The 26661-nt window shown below is 31.6% G+C and overlaps 1 protein-coding gene across 2 annotated transcripts; it reads right to left on the bottom strand.

Moving 5' to 3' along the window:
* Positions 1–7189: 7189 nt before the first annotated feature.
* LOC115884641 lies at positions 7190–22012 on the bottom strand. Of its 2 annotated transcripts, none has more exons than XM_030903297.1 (5): positions 21849–22012; positions 14418–14544; positions 14039–14245; positions 11532–11768; positions 7190–7822 (listed from the first exon to the last, which is right to left on the bottom strand). In XM_030903297.1, exons 1-5 carry the CDS (start codon positions 21946–21948, stop codon positions 7387–7389), a joined length of 1107 nt encoding a protein of 368 aa, XP_030759157.1. In that variant the 5' UTR covers positions 21949–22012; the 3' UTR covers positions 7190–7386. The 2 variants fall into 2 exon arrangements, with proteins under 2 accessions (XP_030759157.1, XP_030759158.1); XM_030903298.1 differs by lacking the exon at positions 21849–22012 and adding an exon at positions 19925–20272 and having other exon boundaries at positions 7387–7822.
* Positions 22013–26661: the final 4649 nt, after the last annotated feature.

Raw genomic sequence — 26661 nt, 5'->3', positions numbered from 1 at the left:
CTAAAAAGTACAAAAACAATCGAAACGAGATCAAAACATAAACAAAAACTTTTACTTTTTCCTTTATGAGGGACCGCGTCTTCTCTCTTCAAAACCAACAGTAATCACCCATCATGGCTGGATCCCATCGTCCTTGATAACGAATTTCCATTGTCCTTATGTCTTGATGGAATCTCTCACCTTGCTCATCACTGACAGCACCCATATTTTCAGGGAAAAATGACAAATGAGAATGGAGAAAGTGAATTTTTAAAGACATTCGGGCACCAAGCGATTTATAAGCATCTAAAAGCTCATTAACCAATTGTTCGTAGTTCGCATCCTTATTGTTTCCCCTAAAAAATCCCCTCACTACACTAACAAATGAGGTCCATGCTCTGAGTTCCTGCCTGGTAAGCGTGTTGTGAAATTTGTGTCGTCCAACAATTTCCTGATTTGTGGTCCAATAAAAATACCCTCTTTCAATTTGGCATCACTCAACTGGGGAAAGACTTGCCTTAGGTATTTAAATCCATCACCTTCTTTATTCATAGCTTTCACGAAGTTTTTCATGAGGCCAAGTTTGATATGAAGAGGAGGCAGGAGGACGTCTTTGGGGTCTACAAGAGGGATATACTTGACATTTTGGGAACCCGGTTGAAATTCACTTCTTTCTGGCCAAATTTTCTGTACATAATGATGATTTACTGCACGACTGTCCCACAAACAAAGAAAACAGCAATATTTTGTAAATCCTCCCTGAAGTCCCACTAAAATTCCTATAACTTTCAAGTCCCCACATATCTGCCATTTATACCTGTTGTAGTTGATTCTATCTAAAAGCATGCGCATATTTTCATAAGTTTCCTTCATTGTCACTGAATGGGCAACTGGTATAGAGGGTTTTAAATTTCCGTTATGCAATAACACAGCTTTTAGGCTATATTTCGACGAATCTATGAATAAGCGCCACTCACAGGGAGAATGTTCTATAGAAAGTTCCTGCATTAAGCCATCGATATCAGTACATGCACACAACGAATCCTCCATACTGTAGAATGCAGAGAACGGAGCATTTCTTTTTCTAAAAGTGGTGATTTTTGTTTCATTGGCTAACAGATTCCATTCCTTAAGCCGGGATCCAAGAAGTTCTGACTGCTGCTTTGATAACCCCAAGTCACGCACTAAGTCATTCAACTCGCTTTGAACAATCAAATGTGGCTTGTCGGAACTGCCCTCTGGGGTAAAGGTAGGATCAGTACACTGGTCTCCAGAGCTGTTTGATTCAATATCTTCCTTATCTTCCAAAACAATACCTTGCCAGTCTAAGGGCGCGATCGGCACTGGGAGATCTGCACCATGAAGAACAGGTCGTATGGCAGACGGCAAATTGGGATACTCGATCTTGTGCTTTTGTTTTTTGAAAAACCTTCAGTTTTCGTCAGGCAAAAATAGCAATCGTCAAAATGGTTAGTTGGTTCTCGCCATACCATTGGAACCGCAAATGGCATTTTTTTCCTCTTCCCTTTCATCCACTGCACAAGCGACACGCTACAAGTAACGCAGCACACATGAGGAGCCCACTGCTTGTCTTGATCTCCAACCAAAACTCCAAAATACTTGAAGTAGGCTTTCTTCACATTTTCAGAAAATGGTCTGGCTTGTGATTGCACCATAAATTCTCCACAAATGTAACAAAATCGATCAGGAGACACTTTACAACTGCGGCGCGTTTGACTTGACATTTTCGTACTATTTATCTACACGCATAGAACAACTCACGTCGAAAATCAACTGAAAACTGAACTCTCTTATGTTTTTCACAATATATTATAGTGCACAAAATGCGTCCCTTTCAATCATCCCATCATAAAATTTACCTGTATGTAAACGAATCTACCTAGACTTAATACCTGACATCTATAAAATTGACTACCTGCAAAAAAGAGGCGTAATTAGGCAACTGAAAAGTGGTACGTGTAGGAGCTTCAGGAGTATTTTTTCTGTTATTAGAAGCATATTTTTATGAAGAAATTCTGCAACTGACTCGTGTTACAAAAATCATGTCGGCCTGTGTAATTTTTTAAGCAATTTTAAACGTTCTAAATAATATAAAATGATTTAAAAATAATACCGTATGATCGAAAAAAAAACGGCGGCAGCCATGTCTATGAAATGAAGATCGCTGTCATTTTATATGTAAATCTATACCGGGTGTTGCTTCGTCGGACGGGACATAGGAAATCCCATGTAAATTTTAACGTCAATAATAATAAAGCACTAAATAGGTAAATTTCTGAAATGACAACTTCATTTGACAGTTATCTTTTACCTTAACTGGTGCTCATAAGTAAATACAGGGCCATAAGAAAGGAGAAATATTTAAAAAGAAATCGGCGATAACTCGTAAACGGGCTAATCAAAAATATCTAAAGTTATTCTTTTGAATGTGGGTTTTAGTGCTCTTCAATAAACCTAAATAGAATTATTCTCTAAAATAATTAGGGAAGCCAATAATTGATCCCATTAAAATTAATATGGGATTTCCTATGTCCCGCTCGACGATGCAACACCCGGTATAGGATATATATAGGAAATGTCGTCGATCGTCATTTCCCAGTCAGCTGGACGCCGTTTTTTTTCGATCATACGGTACCTTGTAAGTAATTATTTTTCGAGAAACTATGGTTACGCTTGGTAAATTTGACAGTTTATGTCAATTTAATAGTATATTTTCGTACTTTTGTGCTTAGCCGTAAAAGTGCTTTACTTTTATGTCTAGACGTTAAAACATAGATAAAAGAAAATAATCTTCTATTAAGATAGATATGAAACTTAATAGTAAAATTTTGGGTCAAAGCGCCCCTCCGTGTTCTTAGTAGAGACTACGTTTAACCCAGCGCATTCGCCTTTTCTGCTGTAAATATTTTTTATGTTTATATTTGATTTCAAAGGATTTAGTTTGAAAGTTACACTGATATATTAGTATATCAGAGTAACTTTAATAAAACATAAGAATATATATATATTTTACAATTTATTAAATATAAATTTTGACTACAAGGTAGAAAGTAAATCACAATATTTGATAAAACTTATAAGTATACGATTTTTACAGTTAATAAATAATAAAACTATTTCTGACTATGATATTTCAAATTTAGATAGATAGAATATTAAAAAACATACCGGTATTTGCAGACGCAGGCCCAAATTCAATAAAAACCAAAATTTTTCCTGCGAAAATCGGGCTTCTTTCACAGAAAAGGTATTTTTTGATTTATCAACAATCATTGTCAAGTTGACAATATACAGGTTGTTTTCTAATTAGTCCAAAAAATTGTGATGTGATTCCTCATGTGTTCTTAAAACAATTTTTATATAACCATTGGGTCTAAAATACTTCCTTTCTGATCTATAGGGTGTTAAAAATTTAAAAAAAAATCGATATTTTGCTTAATATAAATGGTACACTACTGCTTTTTTAAAGAAAATATATTTTTTTCTTGACTGGCCATCCTTTTTCAACAAAATTGATCTTTTGTGTTTTTCTTGTTCATCAAACGGTTGCCGAGAAAAAAATAAATATACTTATTAAGAGCCCGCCTTAAGCCGTTTTCTAACGATTTTTTATTTTTTAGATTAATTAGGAAACACCCTGTATATGCATATCGCAAGCAACCAAATAAACTAGTAACCTCTAAAAATTATTTTTCCTACCACTAGCGACATACCGTGTTTTTAGTGAGTGCTAAATTATTTTATCAAAATTTCACCATATAAGTTTCCAGGCAATGACGTTAAAATGACCTTCTTATATTGTCAAAGTCTTATAGTCCTTCTTATATTGTCAATTCTTCTTTTTACTGTACCGTTCTTCTCTTATAAGTGTTTATTGTTTTTTTTTGTGATATATTTGATTGTTTTTAACAATCTTTTTACGATGTGAAAGAAAAAGAAAAGACATTTTTTTATATTGTTTTGTATTTTTTTTGTAATGTAATGGGGTTTCCCCATAGATTTAGGAAGAACAGATATCACATTATGCATTTTAACCCGATCAAACATTCGGAGGTTGACTACGTACTGTAAAAACCAACTGAGATAGAGAAGGCGACATTGCCACATATCAAATTTGCGCCCTCTACTTAGTTTGATATGCAGAAAAGGTGACTTTAAAACCTTCACCGGATATCAATAAATCTCAATTTCTTAATTAAATTAATAGTTTATTTTTAAAGAAGCATGCGTAATAATATGTTATTAACCAGAGGATATATGCGTTACTATTAAAGGACATGTTTACTGTTTAATGTGCTGAACCGTCTAGAACTATTGGCAACGTGCTGCTAGTCTTCCAGAATGAAATGAGCCGTCCGTCCCACCACCCCTCGCGACGGCCCATGGTCCGTTATAGCGTACTACGTTTAGCTTACGGTGTGTTTGAAGTCGGAATCAAGTCCGAAGTTAACTTTTCAGTGTTTTTCAGTAGTTTTCGTTTTTGTTTAATGTACTTTTGAATCTGCGAATTTTCAATATGGTACGACAGTGTCAAATGTGTGGAGAAATAAGCTCAAATTACCCGAATTTGTCTTTTCACAGGTAGATATTGTTCCCGCCGCGCCGTAATCGTACATAGGCGTCCCACAAGGGAGCCTCTCACAATTAAAATAATTTCCAATTATATTTGTTGAATTTTGATCTATTAAAACAAGAACGTAGTAGCCGGTAATTGAATTATAATTCGTCTCAATTACTTAAACCTAACTGTTGTAGATCATAAGAAATTTGAATATAAACGTTACATTTGAAACTTTATTATAAGCCAGAAAGTGACATTTTTTTCTTAAAATTGCGTCCTATTTTGGTCATTATATACGATATTCTAAAGGAATTTTGCTCAACAAATAAACAAAGGTGTTTACCCGACTTTTTTACATTTTATTGCTTTATTATATCTGCCCCTTCGGCCTTGTTTAGACAATTTTTTACCACCGTACAAATACATCTTCCTAGAGTTATTTGTACGGTGTGTTTAACTTTTTTTAGAATGGGACGAACTGTAAATAATTCTTAGGCTACTAGTTTTATACATACCTATATAGAGAGTGACCCAGGCCTCCAAAAAAGCTTTTTACCTATTACGTTTTTGGTTTGTGATTTTTATTTCAATTTTTTACATAAGATGGGGGCCATTGTAACGCACATTTTCAAAATATTTTGTCAACATACAGGGTGATTCAAACCGCAATACATATGCTTAATACAGTTCATGAAGATTAGGACATTTAACTAAAATTTGATTATCTGATGAAGCTACCTTTAAAAGTAATGGATTTGTAAATAAACGTAACAGGTATTCATTATTATGCGACAGAAATCCCATACTGTAGCACACAGATTTTATACTTTTAATGATAAATGCCTTCTATTGCAAGACTAAAAGGCAATTGCCTCGTATCAGAACCATCATAATACAAGAAGAAGACCGAAAGTCAAATCTTGTCTTATATTTTCAAAAAAACACAATTTTCTCATTAAATATTGATTTTAGGTATAGGAAGTTTGGTTTGGTTAATAATACAATATTAAACAATTATTACACAGTACTTCACAGGAAGCTATCGATTGCGAACTAACTAAATCGTTACTAATTAGGTATTAATTTTGAAAAGTACTTTTTAAGATAAAAATAGGTAAAACTAAAACCTAAACTATCATTTGAGATAAAACGGGAAGTTCTAAATAATGTTGCCTATTTTAAACAAGAAAAATTTATTTATAAGTTAAGTTTTATAACATTCCTAATTAAATTTGGGCGAAAAGAATATTTCTGTTTGCTGTAGGTAATTTTCTCAGGAAAATACGTAAATAAAAATGACTTTTAAGTCAAAAAAGTCAAAAGGACAAGTTATTCTAAAAAGGACTGTCCTTATCAAAAAGGACAAGTGGCAACCCTAGGTATTTCTGGAATGGAAATTTAATGGCAAATCTACAACTTTGGTTTGAAAATATGTTCCGGCCACCTATGTTTACAAAAATGTCTAAAATGTGCCTAAATGCCTCTTTATTCTGAAAAAAAAAAAAATTGAAAGAAAAGTCACCAACCACAAACCTAATATAGAACTTTTTTGGAAGCCTAAGTCACCCTGTAAATATTCAAAAGTAACTGAAAGTTATATAGAAGTAACTGAAAGTTTAAATTGAAAATCGACGTTGGAGTGATTTTCGAAAACTACTAACGTTTCAACATAAGTATATGTGGGATATTAATTGTATTATTATATTAGACCTTATAACAAAACTCATCTGACGAAAAAAGTGCTAATGTAGTATATTAATATGGAGTAAAAATTTTACTAATTACTTTACTTTTACTTTACTAATTAAATTCGTTCCAAAAAACGATACGCCACTGGCCATTAGAACAATCCAAATGCGCCTAGTTGCCGGGGTCGGAAATTTTAGACTTTTCTGTCTCTTCTGTCCTTGTTTGACACATTGGAATGTTTGATACACTACCAACGAGTATTTATGAATGAGATGTTCGGTCTATCTTTATAATGTCTTTGGGTTTCCCGTAAATAAAAATAAATAAATAAATAAATATATTTTTTTTAAATGTCATGAAAGTTTACAATTGGGGGTTGAAACCTTTGGTGTTACAGTTACACAGCAAAATAAAACACTAAATCACCAAAATAGATTAAAACATAGACTCTTAATCATCTGCTGATAATGCACAGCAAAATAAAACACTAAATCACCAAAACAGATTAAAACATAGAGTCTTCATCATCTGCTGATGATGCTGGTTAGCGAAACGCGTGTGGGGTGTAAAAGTAAAAGTGTTTTGGTGTATTGTGATTTAGTGTTTTATGTCACAAAAGTATTAATTTTTGCGACGTGACTGTCAATATAAAAACATCATTTTAACGCCTAGGCATAAAAGTAAAACACTTTTACGCCTATGAACAAAAGTACGAAAATATATTATGAAACTGACATGAAGTGTCAAATTCAACGAGCGTAACCATAGTTTCTCGCCTGTATGTAAGTCAAACGTACAGCATCGCCTCAAAAAGTGTCATTTTACTACTAATAAAACAATGTAAGTACTATTTTTTAAATAAATGTTAGATTCTATTTAGCCTATTATTTTTTCTAGTCTATACCTGAAAATAAAAGAAAACATACAGTGTGTTTTGAATAATAATATAGTTTATTTTTATTTACGTAATAATAATAAACCTAAGTATTGTCTAATTTTCATTCAAAATTTGTCTGTGCCGCTATAAAAGAAATGATATCGTCAGACAACTTTCAAAAAATTACTGAAAATATAATTTTCTTTTAAATTAAGTTGTCAGGGAACAACCATGATGGGAACAACTGCGTGAGTGTCAATCAGTAGGTTCTCATGATATTCACATAGGAATTAGCTTTCCCAAACTTATAGAAAGCCAAATACGGATACGTCTTGATTATCCACACAGAAAACCATTGAAGGCTATTCAAAAGTATCCTAACCAAACTATATTGCAAACTTTTAATCGTTAATAATATAGCTCGTAATCTGAATTTCTGATCGTTTGACATTAATCGGTATTCTAGGTCATTATTCCCAACGCACGTTAGATCATTATTTAAAACTATTCTCATATAGAACATAAAGGTTTTGGTTTCGAGAAAGGGGTTCATCGTGCGAAGACCGTTGATGAGATAGTTGACCATATCAAGGTGGTTGGTTTGTTTTTCTTCAACCGTTGGTGTAATTACTCTTGTGAGGATTTCATGGCATATCGCTTTGGTTTCGTCGATGTTTTTTCGACAGAGATTGTACCTGAAACAACAGAAAACTTAATTAAGTTTAAACAATTTTACAACACCGCATTATAGTTAGGAATGGACGATAATGGATTTTACGTATCGTTATACTTTATACAGGGTATTTCAAAAAACATGTGTCATCTCTCCTGGGGAGATTACTCACGTAAAAATAAGATTTATTTTTCATGTCAACATAGGTCCGATTCTGCTTCGTTTCGTAGCTACAGGGTGATAAAGTCTTAATAATCTTTCGATATACAGGGTTGTTCACCACATACGACACGGAGTATTGTAGCTAAACGACTAGGTTTTTACAAATTGTAAGTTTTGGGTTCGTTGAAGGACTATTAGAGCTACAATTTAAAAATATTTTTATAGGGTGTTTCATTTAAATTAAACAAGTTATTGCCGTTTATAGCTAGTAATTATTTAAAATAAATTTTTAGACACTCTGTATAAGGTAGTATAATTTTTATTATTACAACACAATAACTGATCAATAAATAAACTTCAGTAAATATTTAGTATTAAAAACTTTGATATCCTCGGAGAAATGAAGCCTTAAAATTTATACTGCAATTTCGCAAAATTGAAAATGTTTCAAAAACGGTAAGGTTTAAGTGTAATAAACCTTAATTAAATTTACCTTTATTTTAATCGTAGAAACTAAAAATGCAATAATATACAGGGTGTTCTATTTAAAAAAAATACAACTTTGATATTTTTTATTTATTTGGGACACTCTGTATCTTGTAAAAATATTTTTAAATTGTAGCTCTAATAGTTCTCCAACGAACCCAAAATTTACAATTTGTAAAAATCTAATCGTTTAGCTACAATACTCCGTGTCGTATGTGGTGAACAACCCTGTATTATAATTTTCTACCAAGTACCGTATGATCGAAAAAAAAACGGCGTCCAGTTGGCTTGGAAACGACGATCGATGACACATTTCCCATATAATTTTACATTTAAAATGACAGCGATCTTCATTTCATAGCCATCGCTGACGCCGTTTTTATTCGATCATACGGTACTTTTACTGATTCAAATGAAATTTTGAGGGTAAAAGTTACTATAAGTGTTACATATTTTAATGCTAAAAAAATGTCGATACATTTATCAGGGACGTGCATATGGGTTATCACATGTGCGCCACTGACTTTTTTTTATTTTGAAATAGCGTAGGTCGTTTAATATCAATTAAGAGTTATCTCTTGATATTTTGTCGAATTCGGCCTCCTTGATGAGATAAACGCAATTTTATTAATTTGCTTTGATCAAAGTCTAATAGCAACCTCCAAAAAAAAATGTTTTCTCTCCTATTTTACTGTTTTAACTGCTTTACTGTTTTTGATTAGTTAGCTATTATTTATTGGTAGCTAAAATAGTTAAAGAAACAGAAAAAATTAATTACTGATATTAGAGCCATAGAAACAGAGAAATAGAAGGAAATGGACCATTCTCTGTTCATATTATCTTTACATTTATTTATTTTGACACTTTCATATGCATCTAATTACCTGTAATTTGAGACTTGTTTGATTAATTTTAAATTATTAACATCTATACAATGGTCTTTATCAACAATACGTTGAACGACGCAAGATTTATCCAGTCTACCATATCTTATCTGTGCCAAATGTTCTTTAAATCGAGTTAATGTTGATCTTCCAGTTTGCCCAACATATTTTTGATTACAATCTTTACATGAAATTTCATAGATATCCGACCTTTCCAGTGGCGGTATTTTATCTTCAGTATTACCCAATAGTTGTAATTTATTATCAGCGCTATACACAAATTTATAATTGACATCTTAGAAAATTCTTTTTAAACCACGTGATAACTCTTTATCAAAAGGAATTGAGATATAGTATGACGTATCTTTCTCCACTTAAAAAGCCGAATTCGCAGAAATCGCAAAGTTATACCAAAGTTATACCCACGTTTTCTAATTATTTTATCATCTAATGAAGAAGAATATCCATTACACTCAGCTACATTCCTAATGTAATTTCTATCTATTTCATATCTTTCGTTGGTAAGTGGCAAACTAAGTAGTCTATAAATTAAGAAATTTAAACTAGCCATCTTATGTTCTCAACAATATGATAAGACTTGTTGCCTTGATATATGTGGACTGTATAAATAAATGAACTGCACTTGTATAATATACCAACTATATTAATTTAAAGAATAATACTAAATTTAAGTGAACAGCAAATAACAACGTGGTAGTTGCACCAAGGAACAAAAGCAAAGTGTGACAGGGTTGCCACAAGAAAATTTTTGATTGTGTAGAACTTGACCATAAAAATGTGCAGCATTGTGTAGCCATCCATGACCAATAAGTGTAAACTATCCAATAAAACCAAGAAAAAGATGTACGTTCGCCAAATTTTAAAGCATGATTACGAGTCTCACTTCCACTCGTTTGTATACGTCAATATATTCATCCCCCCCCCCCTCCGCAACTCCGTTAAAATTGATGTCACGAAAACGAAACTAACGATTTTATGGACAAATTAGACCGGTTAGTCTGTTTAAAAATTGTAAACAATTCAGGACAGTTTAATCGGCCAAATTTGTCTATATAAACTGCAGTTCTTGCTGATATGGGAGGAAATGAAATAGGAATTGAATATTATTCACGTATGTCTACGAGTTGAAGTGTGACGTAACGATGACGTAATTGAGCAAACCTAACCAAAGTAGGTACGTGTTATCAGAGGTGTTATGTATTATTTAAGGAATTAAACAATCCTGTCTCTTTGATCCTGTCTATTTACCGTTTTTGACTCGACCAATAGACGGTCCTTGATTCATGATCCAGTTCATACTCTGACATTTTACTGAACACCTGAACACTGATGACCAGGGTTCGGAAGTAGTTAATTAAGACGTAATTTACCTGATTAACTACGTGTAGTTTTTCTTCAAAAACTACGTCTTTTCCCGTTCATTAGCTACATGAAAACTACGTTAATAAACTATGTATTGATATTATGAATAATTTTCCTTTGTATGAGGTGTAATAGAGATAATATGATGTAAATATTATATTTAAAGCCATATTTCTTCTGTTTTCTTAAATACCTTATGTGTTTTAAAGCTTCAACTTATTAAAACCTCACCTCAAACCTTTGAAATTTGAAAGTTACATACATAAGTTACATAAACTACACCCTCTACATAAACTACATTAACTACATGTAATGCAGTTTATGTAGTTTTTAAAAGTAACATGTAGTTTTCCGGACCCTGCTGATGACGGAAAATGATATTTGTCGGTTCAAAATTTAAAGTTTACTTGCGGCCTCTTTTAATGTAACTTAGATAACTTAAAAGCAAAAAAAACAGCTTTTGTCAGCTGATTTACTGTTTTGGTATTATTTTTTATAAGAAATATGTAAATTCTCAAAATGTGTAGCACAGGCGATTGTGGTGTAGCTGTGCAATCATGGTAGCAAATGTGTAGCAAAATACACAATTGTGTAGCTTGTGGCAACCCTGAAGTGAGATAATTTTTACCCGTCTCGCACCCTCAGACAGGGTTTAGGTACAGAAGCGCCGTTGCCACTTCTGTTCGAACGGACATGAATTCATGGAATAAACCAAACTTAAAAATACATTGATTTACATTTTACATACGGGCTAACAAGACTCATTAGGAATATGTCTGTGTGTAATCGTCTTTTTTTCATAACCTTGACACTTACTGTTCCTCCATGCCCAAGACATATCCTATAACTCTCCAAACATGAAGAAAACATTCCAGCTCATCGTCGTTCATATCGTGAATGCCCAAGAGTTGGTTCCTGGTCACTATTAGACCCATGAACCCGAATTGAGCCAATGCCATATCTTTCTGGTTGATTCGGTACTTTAGCACGCACATGGATTTCTTACTGGCCGAGTTATGTTTCTGTTTGACGTTTTCCAGAGATTTCCACAATCTGAAATAAAAGAAAAAATGTATTTAAGCCTAGCTACTCATAATTTTACCAGTGAAGTTTATATTCTTGATTCTTTGACTAATGTGTGTATATACAGAATGTCCCCGGATTGTCTTTACAAGAGGCTTTAAAAGAAGTTTTTCTTTTTTTTTATTATTGACATTTTGATGAGTAATCCCGCTAATACTTTTCCAAATTTTCGTAAAATTTTAGAGAAAATTAAAAAAAAACATGAAAATAATTGTTGTAATTTATTATTTGCACTATTATACACAACAATTATTAGGTAATCCAAAGGATAAAACACCTCCACTGGAAAGGTCGGGTATTTATGAAATTTCTTGTAAAGATTGTAATCAGAAATATGTTGGACAAACTAGAAGATCAATATTAACTAGATTTAAAGAATATTTATCTCAGATAAGATATGGTAGACCTGATAAATCTTGCGTTGCCGAACATATTGTTGATAAAGAACATTGTATAGATCGTAATAATTTAAAATTAATTAAACAAGTCTCAAATTACAGGCAATTAGATGCATATGAAAGCATCAGAATTAATAAATGTAAAGATAGTATGAACAGAGACAACGGTCCAATTCCTTCTTCAAGTTCTTTGTTCCTACTACCCTAGTGGCGGAAATCTGTTACGCTCAGTGGGCTCTGACTCGGTTGGCTAGATTTTGCCACGCCCACTCGGTGCCCACTGATCGAGTATATAAACGCTCAACTTGTAGATTGTACTTTAGTTTATAATCATCTGCTGATGATGCTAACATGGTTAGCGAAACGCGCGTCCAGTGTAAAAGTAAAAGTGTTTTGGTGTATTGTGGTGATTTAGTGTTTTTATTTTACTGAAAGAATGCTAGAATATCATTTCTACGCCTAAAATGAAAATAACTAATTATGAATTTTATAAGCTATGCAAAATTCTACTATAAAATTCTACATCAGTAGTCTAGAATCCACACAATTCAAAATCTAAAATTCCTGATAAAATATTAAGTTTCCCTAGGGATGCAGGGACAGGTATTTGTCACATCCTTTATACCAACTCCTTCGTTCAAACACAAATAAGTTAGATAACCTTTAAAAGAAGAAAAGGATCCCTTTTTCCAAAGTCGAGTTCAACTCTCTGTGCTTATCAAAACCAGTAGAGTCAGATTACCCAAAAAAAAGGGTCCTATTATTCAAACAATAGAGTAAAGAACATCGCGATAAGCCAAATGAAAAATGAGGAATGTTCCAAAACAGAAAATAAAACTCGGGAGAAAATTGTGTTGCATAAAAAAGCCCGTTCTGCGCAAAACTGTCCCGAACAAAATACGTATCATTAATTTTAAAGCACGCGTTTGGGAATAAAAAGTTAAGTTTAGAGGTAGCCTGATGCGAGGCAAACAGAACAGAATTTACCGTGCGTAAAAAAGATTGATTGTAAATTAATGTAAAAAAAAATGGCCACGAACAAGTTACATTAGATTAGGACGGGAAGCAAGAAAACAAATTACCAGACTACTTCTTGTTTATTTCCTAATTCTTTTTTAAAAGTATTTTATATTAAAAGTAAATACAGTCGGCAATAAAGTAGGCCAAATAAACTTAGCAAAAACTAAAGTAATGTACGATAATCTAATAAATAACAAAACACTGGAAATAATAAAAGAATATATTATACCAGCGTGTACCCGCGACTTGGTTCGCATCGAATTAATCATTTGTAATGGTGATGATAAAGCAAAGCAAGAATTTCCTTCAAGCAAGAATTCATATTTTATAAAACACCCTGTATAAATTTTTAAAAATCTTAAAATATGTAAAACAACAAAATAAAATATACGTGTTTAAGAGTTTTTCCGAAAAACTCACCGCTTTTTAAATAAAAAATATTGTAATATTTAAGAGGTGGTTTCACCCCCTTGGAACTGGAATTTGGAAAAATCCTTTCTTATCGAACCTCTACACCCTAGAATCAACCTGTAGGCCAAAATTGAGCTTCTTACGTTGAGTGGTTTGAGCAGGATCGTGATTAATCAGTGAGTCAGTCACTTAAGGATTTTATATATTAGTATAGATAATTTTTTCTTTCAATACTAGTTTTTTATCAGCCACAAAAAATGTTCTGTCGACATACCAAATCTATATTTGATAAAATAAAAAAGTTATAAGGGTGAGTCATTTTTGAAACACACCCTGTATACGCCTTTAGGTTTTAAGGTATTTAAATAAAAGTTTTTTAAATAAAGATCATTAAAAATAATATAACTTTACCTGGATCCGGGTTTGAAATCGCTGTCGTACCAGATCATCATGTGCAAAATCGTCGACACGTATCTCTTGTACGCCGTGTAGTCCGAACCCGACATTTTCGTCATGATCAGCACTGCCAAACTGCTTTGAATGGACAGGCCTGCCATCAATCCGAGCAGATTACCCAAGAACATGCCAAAGATGTGTTTGTGAAAGAATTTCTGACCCCTAAACATAAATATACACTAAATTTTATTTATACTATATGATTGAAAAAAAAGGCGTAAAAGAAGGCTGGGGTATGACAATCTCTAGACTTGTCAAAAATGAACACTAATTTAACAAGGGTTATATTTTTATATTGCAGAAGGTAGGTACAGAAAAAACTGTTTTTACACACCTAATATACATTTCTTCATCATAATATGGTGGTAGTTTGTTGTTATTGAATTGATCTGCAGTTTCGTCGCATGGTGCTATAGAGCCTTTTGTTAGAAGATGTTCGACAAAGTCTTGAGCTGAGAATCCTGAAAATAAAAATTAAATATTATTTTGCGGAGTTGCCAGGCTGTCTAATAAATAGACTGTGGTTATACTAACCATCCTATGAGTATAGCTAATGTATCTTGTGAATAAAAGTTTATAAGAATAAAACTATGAAATAATATTAAGTTATTGTCGATTATACAGTTTCGTGCGTTTTACAGTGTTTCTCGTTTAGACTAGAGGTACAAAGATGGCGTTTTTTGACGCCCCTCAGCTAGTTTTTTATGAAACTAGAGATGCTGCACACAGATTTGTCCTAAACGATTCATTTTTTCAACTAGAAAAAAATAGATAACGCTTTATACAAAAAGACAAAATAGCTTCATCGACAAAGCATTTACAAAACAAACAAAACCACAAAAAATATACAAATAATAGAAAATATCATACAATACAAATCATACAATTCAAAAAAATTTACATCAATAAAATCACAAATTAAACATACATACATACATTGCAGAACACATAAAAAAAATCTATAAAAATTATACAATTTTAAAATTGTAAATGGTTATAATCACTTAAAAGTTATTATAAAATATTAAATACTAGACTTTTAAGCAGTGTGTAAGATGATCAAAATTTTAAAATTCAAAATTGTTCAAGATTAAACATCAACAAAATGTCGATGAAAATTTAGATCCAGACACCGATATTAGTTTTCGTCTATCTCCTATAGAAAAGGGTGTTTCAATTTAAAAGCGTCGAATTTGACCCACCCTGTACTTCTTCCATTTCTTGTAAAAGTGACACCCAAATATTTAAATCTGCAGACAATTTTAATTTTGTAGATTCCTACAGCCATATTATTCTCACGTTCGTCATCACCCACTACCATGTACTCCGTTTATTTTGTATTTATTGTTAGGCCCCATTTCGAATATTTCTCATGCAGTTTTCTCGAGTTTTCTAAACATATAATTCCCAAGTAGCAGTTTTGGACAAATTTTAGGTTATGTTTCTAATAATTATGTCTGTTTCTTGACACAAACGGTAAGCCACAAATAGGAAATCAAAATCTATAAATTTTATTAAATGTGTTTCCAATGTGGTGGAATTTCCTGAAATGTTTCGATGTCGAATCAAAACTTTTAGAGGAAATGTTTCGAAACATTTTTTGCAATTTGTGTCCAAGATGTTCCCCGTTTTCAGCAGCCACTGTTTCTAAATGCAAAGAAACAAAATACCTAACTAAAATACTCTATGTCTGTGTGTGGATTTCAAAATGAAAACAACCAGTAAGTATGATTCAGAGCTTTGCGAAATGCGGGAAAGAATGAAAGGGACTTGAAATCCAAAGGCAGATGATCGTACATTTTTTTAGCATTGTACAGGGTGTCCCATTTTGGTTGAAATCATACGGTATCTCCGTTATTCGTGAAGATAGAAGGGTGCGGTTTGCACAAACCTGTGCCACTTTTTTGTCAAACGGAAGATGCCGTAAACAAAATTTTCATAGCCCTCTTCGTTTCTGAGCTACAGGGTCTTTTTGAAAATTTTGCCATTTGCGACACCCCCTGTATCTCTGTTATTGTTAAAGGTACTGAGACGGTAAAAACTGTTTGTTGTAGAACTTTTTACGTAGAATACAGTGGCGTAGTCTGTTATTGTACGAAAAGAATATTTTTAAAGATATGAACTATAGTTATGTTTTCTTAAATGGGACACCCTGTATATTTATAAATTATAGAATCTGGCTTGCCATAAGCTTCTCAAAAATATATAACACTCTATATTTATTTTCACTATTTACTGCAATATTTAAAATAAATCATTTTCTTATTAGTAGGCCGTGATAAATAACAAAATCAAAATGGTACTTATTTACTAAAATGGTCATATACATATTAAAATTTTATTTAGAATTGATATATTTTACTTTTGAACTGTTACCACTGAACCTCTGAATATATTTGTCTCTTTTTTATAACGGAATTAATTATAATGGGATGGGCTTGCAAATATCTAAAAGTTTGCATTGTTAAAGCATTTTCTAGGTGTTCGACATCGCATTAGTTGCCACAATATATTTCATATTTCAAAAATTCCCAAAATCAGAAATCGAGAACGGACAAATCCGGGAATCAGGGAAGCCATCATATAGGTACAATGGTTCCAATTCATTGATTTGAGAAATAATAATTTAACACAATAATTCTAATATTTTCGTTGTAAAATTTAAAGAATGCATCCATTTTTTTCAAAGAGACCTGGTTCAAATTAAAAAAGTAGAAAAAAAGTTGTAAGTTAAGTTGGGAGGGGGAGCCCCATCTTGCTGAAAGTCTATTTCCCGTGAATTAACTAAAGGAATATTTAAAAGATATGATAGTTTCCAAGATTTACAAATAGCGGTAGAGATTTAAGTTTCCCTAATATATAAAGAATTAATTAGTGGCTCTCAAAATAAAATAAGAGACAGATAGCAGTATACTTTTAATAATTTTTTAGTTACTTTTATTATCAATCATGGCCTACCAATAAATATGATCTTTTAATATTTTTTTTAAATACTGCATTATATAGTGAAAATAAATCTAGAGTGTTATATATTTTTGAGAAGCTTATGACAAGCCAGATCATATAATTTATAAATATACAGGGTGTTCCATTTAAGAAAACATAACTTTAGTTCATATCTTTAAAAATATTCTTTTTGTAGAATAACAAACTACGCCACTGTATTCTACGTAAAAAGTTCTACAACAAACAGTTTTTATCGTCTGAGTACCTTTAACAATAACAGAGATACAAGGGGTGTCCCAAATTGCAACATTTTCAAAAAGACCCTGTAACTCAGAAACGAAGAGGGCTATGAAAATTTTGTTTACGGCATCTTCCGTTTGACAAAAAAGTGGCACAGGTTTGTGCAAACCGCACTCTTCTATCTTCACAAATAACAGAGATAGCGTGTGATTTCAAATAAAATGGGACACCCTGTACAGTGTACAGTATTGAACCTTTAACTAGTTCTGAGCTCGGTTGGCAGATAAAGATCGTGGCCGATAGAGATCCCTTTCGGGAATAGCAAATATGTGCTTGCGGATTAATCAAACGGATTCAAAAATGAATAAAGAAGGAAGAGTCAGTATTTTGAAATTTTTAAAGAAATTCTGGCAGTGAGTTCTACTGTTCTGTCCCAATAAATATCGAACTTCTCTCTTTTGAAGTTTGAAATACGATCAAATTTTGTCGCGCAGCAAGTACCCAATAATATGGAAGGGTATAACGAAGATGCGACTCAAAAAGGGCATAATAGACCATTCTAGAGGTTGATGAGTTAAGTTCCTTAAAAACTGATCTTAGCGCAAAACAGGCAGCGCTTAGTTTCTTTGATAAAGCTTCGATGTGCAAGTTCCATTTTAACAAGTTGTCTACAACAAGACCTAAGAATTTCACAGTCAGAGTACACGACGTCAATAGTGGTGTTATATGACAAAACTTTAGTGTTTGACAGGTTGAGGCATAGGAGATTAGAATCGCACCAAGATTTAATGGTGCGTAAGTACATCTGTAAAAGACACGAAAAACCTGTAAAAAACACGAAAATGGAACACCTTATAGATATATTATTACAAATTTAGTCCATTTCAAGTTGGTATATAGTAAATACCTGTGAATATTTTTGTTTTGGTCTGATATACGATACTTTCACTGGTACTATCTAAACCATTTCTTCTTCGACGGTCCCTATTTACAAACAAAGAAACTCGACAGTTATGCGAAAATTAATGATTGAGAACAGCAACTTTCTTCGGATATTTTCATCGTTTTTAACGAACTAATTCAAAAACAAGAAAAAAAGGATTGATTTAAACAAAATATTTTTCAAAATATAAAATATCTACTATAGATGTATTTTCGAGAATTCAAAAGAAATAATTCTGATATTATTTTTTTATAAATTTCAAAGAAATTGCAATACTATTTATTAATATTTATTTTATTTTATGTTTGACGGAAACGTCTATTAATACGGATTATATGACAGATTGTTTATGACTTTCTATTAGACAGGGAAAGTAAATTAATTATATGGAACGCGGTAATTTTTTGCAGTAAAATACGCAGGAAAATGTAGATTTATGTATAATAATTAATTCATGTTTGAAAAAAAATAATTTCACTTGATTTATATTGAACAGATTTTTTGAATAATACCGTAGATTACAGTTGAGGGTTGGAACCTTTGGTGTTTATTGTTTTTATTTTGATAATACCGTATGAAGACTACTAATTGTAGAAAGATTCTCAAATTTTAAATTATACCTTTTAAAAATAATTCTTACTTAATATAAAAGTAAATTACTACTTTCTTAAGGTCAGCTGGTAAGCACCGTTAAAAAATAAAGAATAGTATGGGCGAAGTAATGACATCCAGACCTTGACCTTGCCAAAATTATCATCGACTGTTATTCCCCAGCCGTCTTTGACGCCGTTTTTTTTTTTCGATCGTATGGTACTTCAAAATTCTTCTGGAGATTAAAAATATAACATTTTTACCGCAAATAGTATAATATGATTGGAAAAACAACACCATCAAGTTGGTCAAGAAACCATATAATTTTCCATACTAATGAGAACGTCTTTACTTCCAAACGGTGTTTTTTGAATCGTATGGTATTTCTTCCCACAATAATTTGAAATTTTCAAAGAATTTTTTTCGCAAAAAACCTTACATCTAAACCTGTATAGTTTTTCTAAAAACTTAGAAGAAATTAAAAAATACAAGGTTTTGAAAAAATTCTTAAAAATCATTTTTTTTTTCATTTAATGTGATGGTGTGATTATATTCATTTTTGATCTTGAATATTAATAATTATTACATTAAATTTTATTTTAGTTTATGAAATTTACTTATACAGGGTGGTCCAACAAGTAAAAAAAGTTCATAGAAATGTATGTCCTAAAATGCTTAGGCCACGCCCTCTACAAGTAGAAGTCATATTGATATAAAAATCAAATTTCTCATGTCAAAATACTCCCAGACACACATTTTCATCCAAATGTTGACGTTACTTCCGAAATTATTTGGAAAAAATCGAAATAAAAATGAAACTTCTACAACCCGTATCTCCGAAACTAAGACTTTTAGAACATACATGTATACGAACTTCTTTACTTATTTTTATCTTATATGCAGAATATGCTACCGAAGTATCCGGAATACAGTTTGGACCACCCTGTAGATGGATTAACTACACACGAAGGAAAATACAGAAAGAATCCAGTTGTTCTCAATATTTAAACAAAAATATATTTTTTAAATTTTCAAAAAATATATTTTTATCGAGAGCTACCACACCTAAAAATATTTGCACTTATTTATGACTTATCCTGTATAATAAAGCACTCAGTTACCTTTTCTTTTATTATTATTTTCCTGACAATCGGCACATGAAAAATTTTCATCCATTTGACAAAATTCACAAACTCTTTGGACACACATTTTTTTCTAAATTTTAAAATGAAATTTATTTTATCTTATTGTCCTGTCAGTTTCTTGACAAAAGCTGACTCAACTAAATTAAAAGATATTAATAAAGGATCTTATATAAAAACAAACATGTAGATTGTTTAGTGTTGTGGTATTATTAACCGGTAATTGTATAAATCGGCACAGCGCAGAGCACCAGAAACTATTGGAGTGGGTACTTTGCTTGAACAGGTACTGTTTTAAAAACGATGAAATGCATGTAGGCCTGAAAGCAGAAGTGGTACACCGATCAAACTGGCGTGAATTCGACCGAAAACAAGAAAACAACCACAAACTCGAGTAAAGTAACTCTAAAGATGCTTTTACGCGAGTCAAGTCAACTGATCAATTCATTGGAATTAATTTGGTATGAATGCAATATGGCCGTCTAAACTCGACAGATCATGTCAATTGATCAAACCGGGTTGATTCAACTTAGATATTTTTAAGTTGACAACGATTTAACTTTTGGCGTACAAGTGATGTTTTTAAAATGAGTGCAAGTAGTGGGTCAGGAAAAAATTCTGTGAAGCTCATTAATGGTCCAGGAGGCAGTAAAGATTTTCGATACTTATTTTCCCAGTCAGCAAACACCGATAGAATTATTCGGTATCTTATTCTAAGCAAATTTCATATACCGAACATGGCCAAACACACTTTTCTCAACGTTTTGACTCCAGGAATCCAAAAAACGAGGTTTTAGTCCGTCCGTCTGTCATCAAAACACTTCATTCGCCAATAACTTTGTAATTATCAGGGTTATAAGAAAGATGTATTAATAAATGTCAAATATATGTTGTTGGAAATTTAATTCTCTACAAAATCGATCTCTTGGCTTTATTTTGTATCTCCCTTAGTTTTTGAGTTATAGCAATAAAAAATCTGGTCAAGGTGACATGTCCTAAACTTCTCATCATATGAATGTATCATTTCGACTCAACTAGCAGATACTTTTTTATATGAAATCGAAAACTTTGGAAGCATATTCTGCAGATAAAAATAAGTAAAAAAGTTTGTATAAATGTTTGTCCTAAAATGCTTAGTTTCGGAGATACAGGGTGTAGAAGTATCATTTTTATTTCGATTTTTTCCAAATTATTTCTGAAATACCGTCAATATTTGGTTGAAAATTGTTTTCGGCGATTTTTTTGACATAAGAAATTTGATATAGATGTCAATATGACCTCTACTTCTAGAAAGCACCACCTACATATTTTTACAACTTAATTTTTTACTCAGTAGTTTTATACAGGTACCGAGGAAAAGTTGTTACTCTTCACAACAGTTAAAACACATGTAGGTGGTGCCCCCTAAAAATAGGACTCATATTGACATCAAAATCAGATTTCTCATATCAAAACACTTCCACACACCAATTTTCATCCAAATATTGACGTTACTTCAGAAATTATTTGGAAAAAATGTATCCATCATTCATACGAACTTTTCTGCTCTTTTTTATCTGCAGAATATGCTTCCAAAGTTTTTGGAATACAGTTCGGACCACCCTGTTTAATAAATTACAACATCTATTAGGTCTAATCCCCAAGATAAAACAACTCCACTAGAAAGACCGGATGGTTTATGAAATTTCATGTAAGGATTGTAATCAGAAATATGTTGGGTAAACTAGAAGATCGATAATCACTACAATCAAAGAGCATTAATATGGCTCAATCAGAATATTGTGTATGTTACTCAACATATTATTGTTTGGTAAAAATAATTGTACAGATGCTAGTAATAAAAAATTAATGTATTACTTCTTTAATTAGAAAATTTCAATTAAAATTTAACAACATAATTTACCTTTAGATGTATTCGATTTTCTTCGAAGGCCAGCTGTACAAGTCAAACAGAAATTACTTTCGTTCAATTCACAAGATTTACAAACTTTTTCTAGAGGCATTTTTTTTAAATTATTTCCCTATATTCACAAGAATAACTAAAAAATAAAGTAAGGTCTATTTGGAGTTGGCTCCAAAAACCAATAACTGGCTAAATTCAAATTGCATTTAAAAATAAATACCCCAAAAAAAGTGTAATTAAGTTGATTTATTGATTATTAAATTTATTTCTATGGTAAATCATTTAAAAAGTTTTGTAATTATACAGGGTGTTTCACATAAACCCTTCTAATTTTTAGAGACTAAATTCAAATAAGAATGTGAATCTTATACTGAAAATTTAGCGCTTTTATGTTTTGCCTGTGTGTGAGTTTGAAGTTTGACTTCGTATAATCTAATAGAAGATTATTTTCTTTTATCTATGATATAATCAGATATAATGTCATTTTAACAGAACGGCAACTAAAGTGTTCTTGAATACTTGTATTTCGATATATTAAATAGTTTTTTTTCGTATTTGTATTTTTTTTGCTTCTGACGATGGGAGGAGATATTTTTACCTCATCTTCAAGCCTTATTCCTAGTGGTGTAAAAACATAAAATAATATGATAATCAAAATAACAATTATTATTTATTGACTTGCTTCTAGGGAATGCAATCCCGCAAATGCGGGATCCCTCTGTGATTCCGCGGAATCAAAGTTGCGGGATTTATCGTGCGGGATCTGCGGGATCGACACCTGGGGATTCCCCTTACGGCTTGGCCATTAAAAATAAGTGAAACAAACAGGTTAATTGTTAGATTTCTTGCTGGCGTGCCTAAGTGAAGAAAAGCGTTTAACTAGTACTTGTGGACAATTACGTCAAATAAACTGCCGGGCAGAATTATCGAGACAAGCAAAATTTTAGGGTAAATTTAAAGTTGAATATTTCTTGAACTAAAAAAGATTTTGGGATGCGGTTTGGACCAGGTTTTAGATGCATCTATTGTGATTAAGATACTATGTGGTTTTCGAAAATATAAATATATTTAGCGAATTCTCGTATACAGGGTGTTTTATAAGAGTGAAAATTTGGTCGAGAATCTTTTTATCGCAAATTTACAATTTTTAAAAAATCGAAATTTTTACCATGTACGACTAATCTGTATTGAAATTAGAAAAAAACAATTTGATCGGTTTTTAATTTTTTTGTTTTAAGAAAAATACGACGTTTTTTATACGATGGTCCTAAATGGTACATTCTGCATATGCCAAAAAATTATTAATATAGAGTGAGAAAGATCAGAAAGCAGATAACTAACACAATTTAAAAAAAAACTTCAACATCAGAATAATATTTTTATTTATAAAATAAGTAGATAAATTATAATAAAATTTAAGTTTATTTAATATTAAATATATTTTTTGAACACCCTGTATACATCGGTCCAAATTTCTGTACAGATAGTTTAAGATACACGCTATATCAATATATTGTGTACAATGCCTTTTGTACCATTTAGAACCATATGTATAACTATAAATGCATATTTTTCGAAAAAAAATCGTATTTACCTTAAAACAAAAAATTTAAAAAAAACACCAAATTGTTTTTTCTAATTTCAATACAGATTAGTCGTACATAGTTAAAATTTCGATTTGTTAAAAATTGTAAATTTTCGGTAAAAAAGATTCTCGATAAAATTTGTACACTATTATAAAACACCCTGTATACGAGAATTCGCTAAATATATTTTCGAAAACCACATAGCATATTAATCACAATAGATGCGTCTAAAACCTGGTCCAAACCGCATCCCAAAATCGGAGAGAGAAAAGAAGAGCATTTATTGTTTGCAATCCCGCAATTTCGCGGATCCGCGGGATTTATTGCTTTAATCCCGCGGGTTTGCGGGATCGAGATTTTGGTGCGGGATTGCATTCACTACTTGGCTTCATTACAAATAGCAAACATAAACATAAAATATATAACATAAAACACGCAAAGTGAAAGTACTTTTTTATTTATAAACATTTATTTAATTCTGTTTTTAGTATTTGTTCTTATAGCGGCAACATAGATACATTATCTGTAAAAATTTCAACTGTCTAGCTATAACGGTTCATAAGATAGACCTTTGTGACAGACGGACAGAGGGACAGCGAAGTCTTATAGTAACAGGGTTCTCGTTTTTACCCTTTGGGTACGGAACCCTAAAAATAACTGTTTTTATTTTGTAGATTTTCTGCCATTAACGTAAACCCTAAAATTCTTTTCAAGGACCCTCAATGATGATGACTTTCTTTTTTTTTCTTAAAAAAGCCCCTTTTGTTATTTACTACAGTACGTATTTGTTATTTACTACAGTATGTGTCTCTTGAAAAAAGGACACTTCGCATAGTTTTTCATAAAAAAATGCTTTGGTTTTGCATTGTTATCTGTGCAATTTTAATTTAAAAATAGAGGCAGTTTTTCTTAAATAAGTTAAAATCGGTTTGTTCAAATTTGTCATGTGTCTTCGGCATACGCAGTATTTAAAAAAAAACTATTTTACGACTTTGTCGTAAAATTAACAGGGGAGTCAATATTTGGACATGTTCAAAATTTGCATAGGATTTCCTGTTCCCAATGACGATGCACCAACCATATTATATGTTTTTTGTATGTTGGTGTGTCAATATACTTGCAAAATTCTTAACTATGTGTAATGAATTGTCAATAGAAAAATGTAATTTTTTGCGTCAAGAGAAATAATATATTAGGTATGTGACGTATTCATAAACGTCTATTATTAACAACCTGTGAAGACATTATTATAAATAAACATTGATGGTTACTGGCTCTAAATCGCATAATAATATAGGAAACCTTCGCTAAAAATGCAGAAAATCTTGACATAGATATTAAATATACAGTATCGTTACAATATCCGATGCAGTCTATTGCAGTTTTTCACAGTGATGTAGGCGTGAAATTGAAAAATAAAACGTACCTATACAGGGTGTCATAAATATGCATACCCAATTTCAGAGATTGATTTTCATCAATAAAATATAAAAAAAGTTCCTATAAACATAGATCCGGAAATGCATCGTTTCAAGAATTAGTTTTATGTTTTTCGCGAAAATTATACCGAGTGAAATTAGAGTAATATTATTCACCCCCTGAAATTTTGCCACGAATTTTTCGAACACCCTCTTATAAATTTAAATCGCATTTTTATTTGTTTTAGGATAGGCAAATACATTAAAAATAATTAGGTACCAAAATACAAGTAAGTTTGTGATGTAGTATTAATAAATCAAATTTAAATATGTATTTCATTCACTTCAACGTTTTGATTTAATAATTTTAATTAATATTATAGGGTGAGTCTTAAATAGGTGAAAATAGATTTAGGGGTGGTATATTTCAACACCAGGAACACTCTATGAGGTTTTTTCGCAAAAAAAAGGTGTTGAAAATCGTGCACTTTCTTTTAAATTTTCCTGTATATTTTAGAACGCTTTTTAGAACCTATTCACCACAAATTAACATTTTAAAAGTAGGAAGAAATGTCACTAACAATCTATCAAAGAATGAAAACGAAATTATATACCGGGTGCGTCTCAAAAGTGGCTCACCCCCTATAACTTTTTTATTTTTTCAGATAAAAAAACGAGATTTGGTATGTTAGTACATGACATAAATTAGGATCGATTGACGTATTCAATTGTTTTTGCTCACTTACTGTTTCACCGGATATGACTACAACTGTTGATTTTTAAATGTCACCCTCGGTATATTTCTAATTTATTCGATAAAAAATGACTCTGAATAGAATGACATATCATATGTCAACTTTTGCATATGGTTTATTTAGAATTGTAACATGCGGTGTCATTTTCTATCGAATAAAGTAGAAGTATACCGAGGGTACCATTTAAAATTCGAAAGTTGGAGTCATTTCCAGTGAAGCAGAAAGAGACCAAAAACAACTGAATATGTCAATAAATCCTAATTTGTGTCATATACTAACATACCAAATTTCGTTTTTTATCTGAAAAAATAAAAAAGCTATAGGGATGAGCCAGTTTTGAGACGCATCCGTATATTATCATAGACACTCGTTTTGATTTTTAGGACTAGGAAAAATTTCAACCTAATTTTCATGCTTTTTTAAATTTTCTCTAAGACGGTATGGAAATTTGGAAAAGTTTAAACGGGATTAACCATTTTAGAATAAGCAAAATTTTTTATGAACAATGCATTTTTGTCAAAATTTCAAAAATAAAGAAGCTCTTTCGGAAAATGAAAAATAAGAATATGAAGAGTAATTAATAATACAGGGTTATTATTTTAGTTTCACACCCTTTTAAAAGCTTATAACTTTTTTGTTTGTTGGGTTAAAGCATTCGTTCAAAAAACATAATGAAGAATGCACATGTGTGATACATTTTTGAATTCGGAGAAAAGAGGACTATCTAATGCGCTACTAATATACAGGGTGTCCCATTTAAAAAGTTTTTTTTTTTAGTTTTAAAAATCTGACATGTGACACCTACTGTCATTTTTGACAACACTCGCAAAAACTTGGCTGAAACTGCTACATCATGTTTTTTGAATGACTGCTTTAACCCAACAAACAAAAAAGTTATATGCTTTTAAAAGTGGATCAAACTAAAATGATAACAAATTTCTATACCTATGTGACGGATTCGTCTTTCCAAAAAAATGCTTATTTAGAAGATCAATCTTATTATTTTAAAAATGTCATTTTAACAGAACGTCAACGATTTCTTGTAGACGTATCT

The sequence above is a fragment of the Sitophilus oryzae genome, unplaced genomic scaffold (assembly GCF_002938485.1).
Source record: "Sitophilus oryzae breed Bouriz unplaced genomic scaffold, Soryzae_2.0 scaffold_306_pilon_pilon, whole genome shotgun sequence".
Taxonomy (NCBI): domain Eukaryota; kingdom Metazoa; phylum Arthropoda; class Insecta; order Coleoptera; family Curculionidae; genus Sitophilus; species Sitophilus oryzae.
Note: the sequence above shows the minus strand (reverse complement) of the source record. Positions and strands in the feature narration are given on the sequence as shown.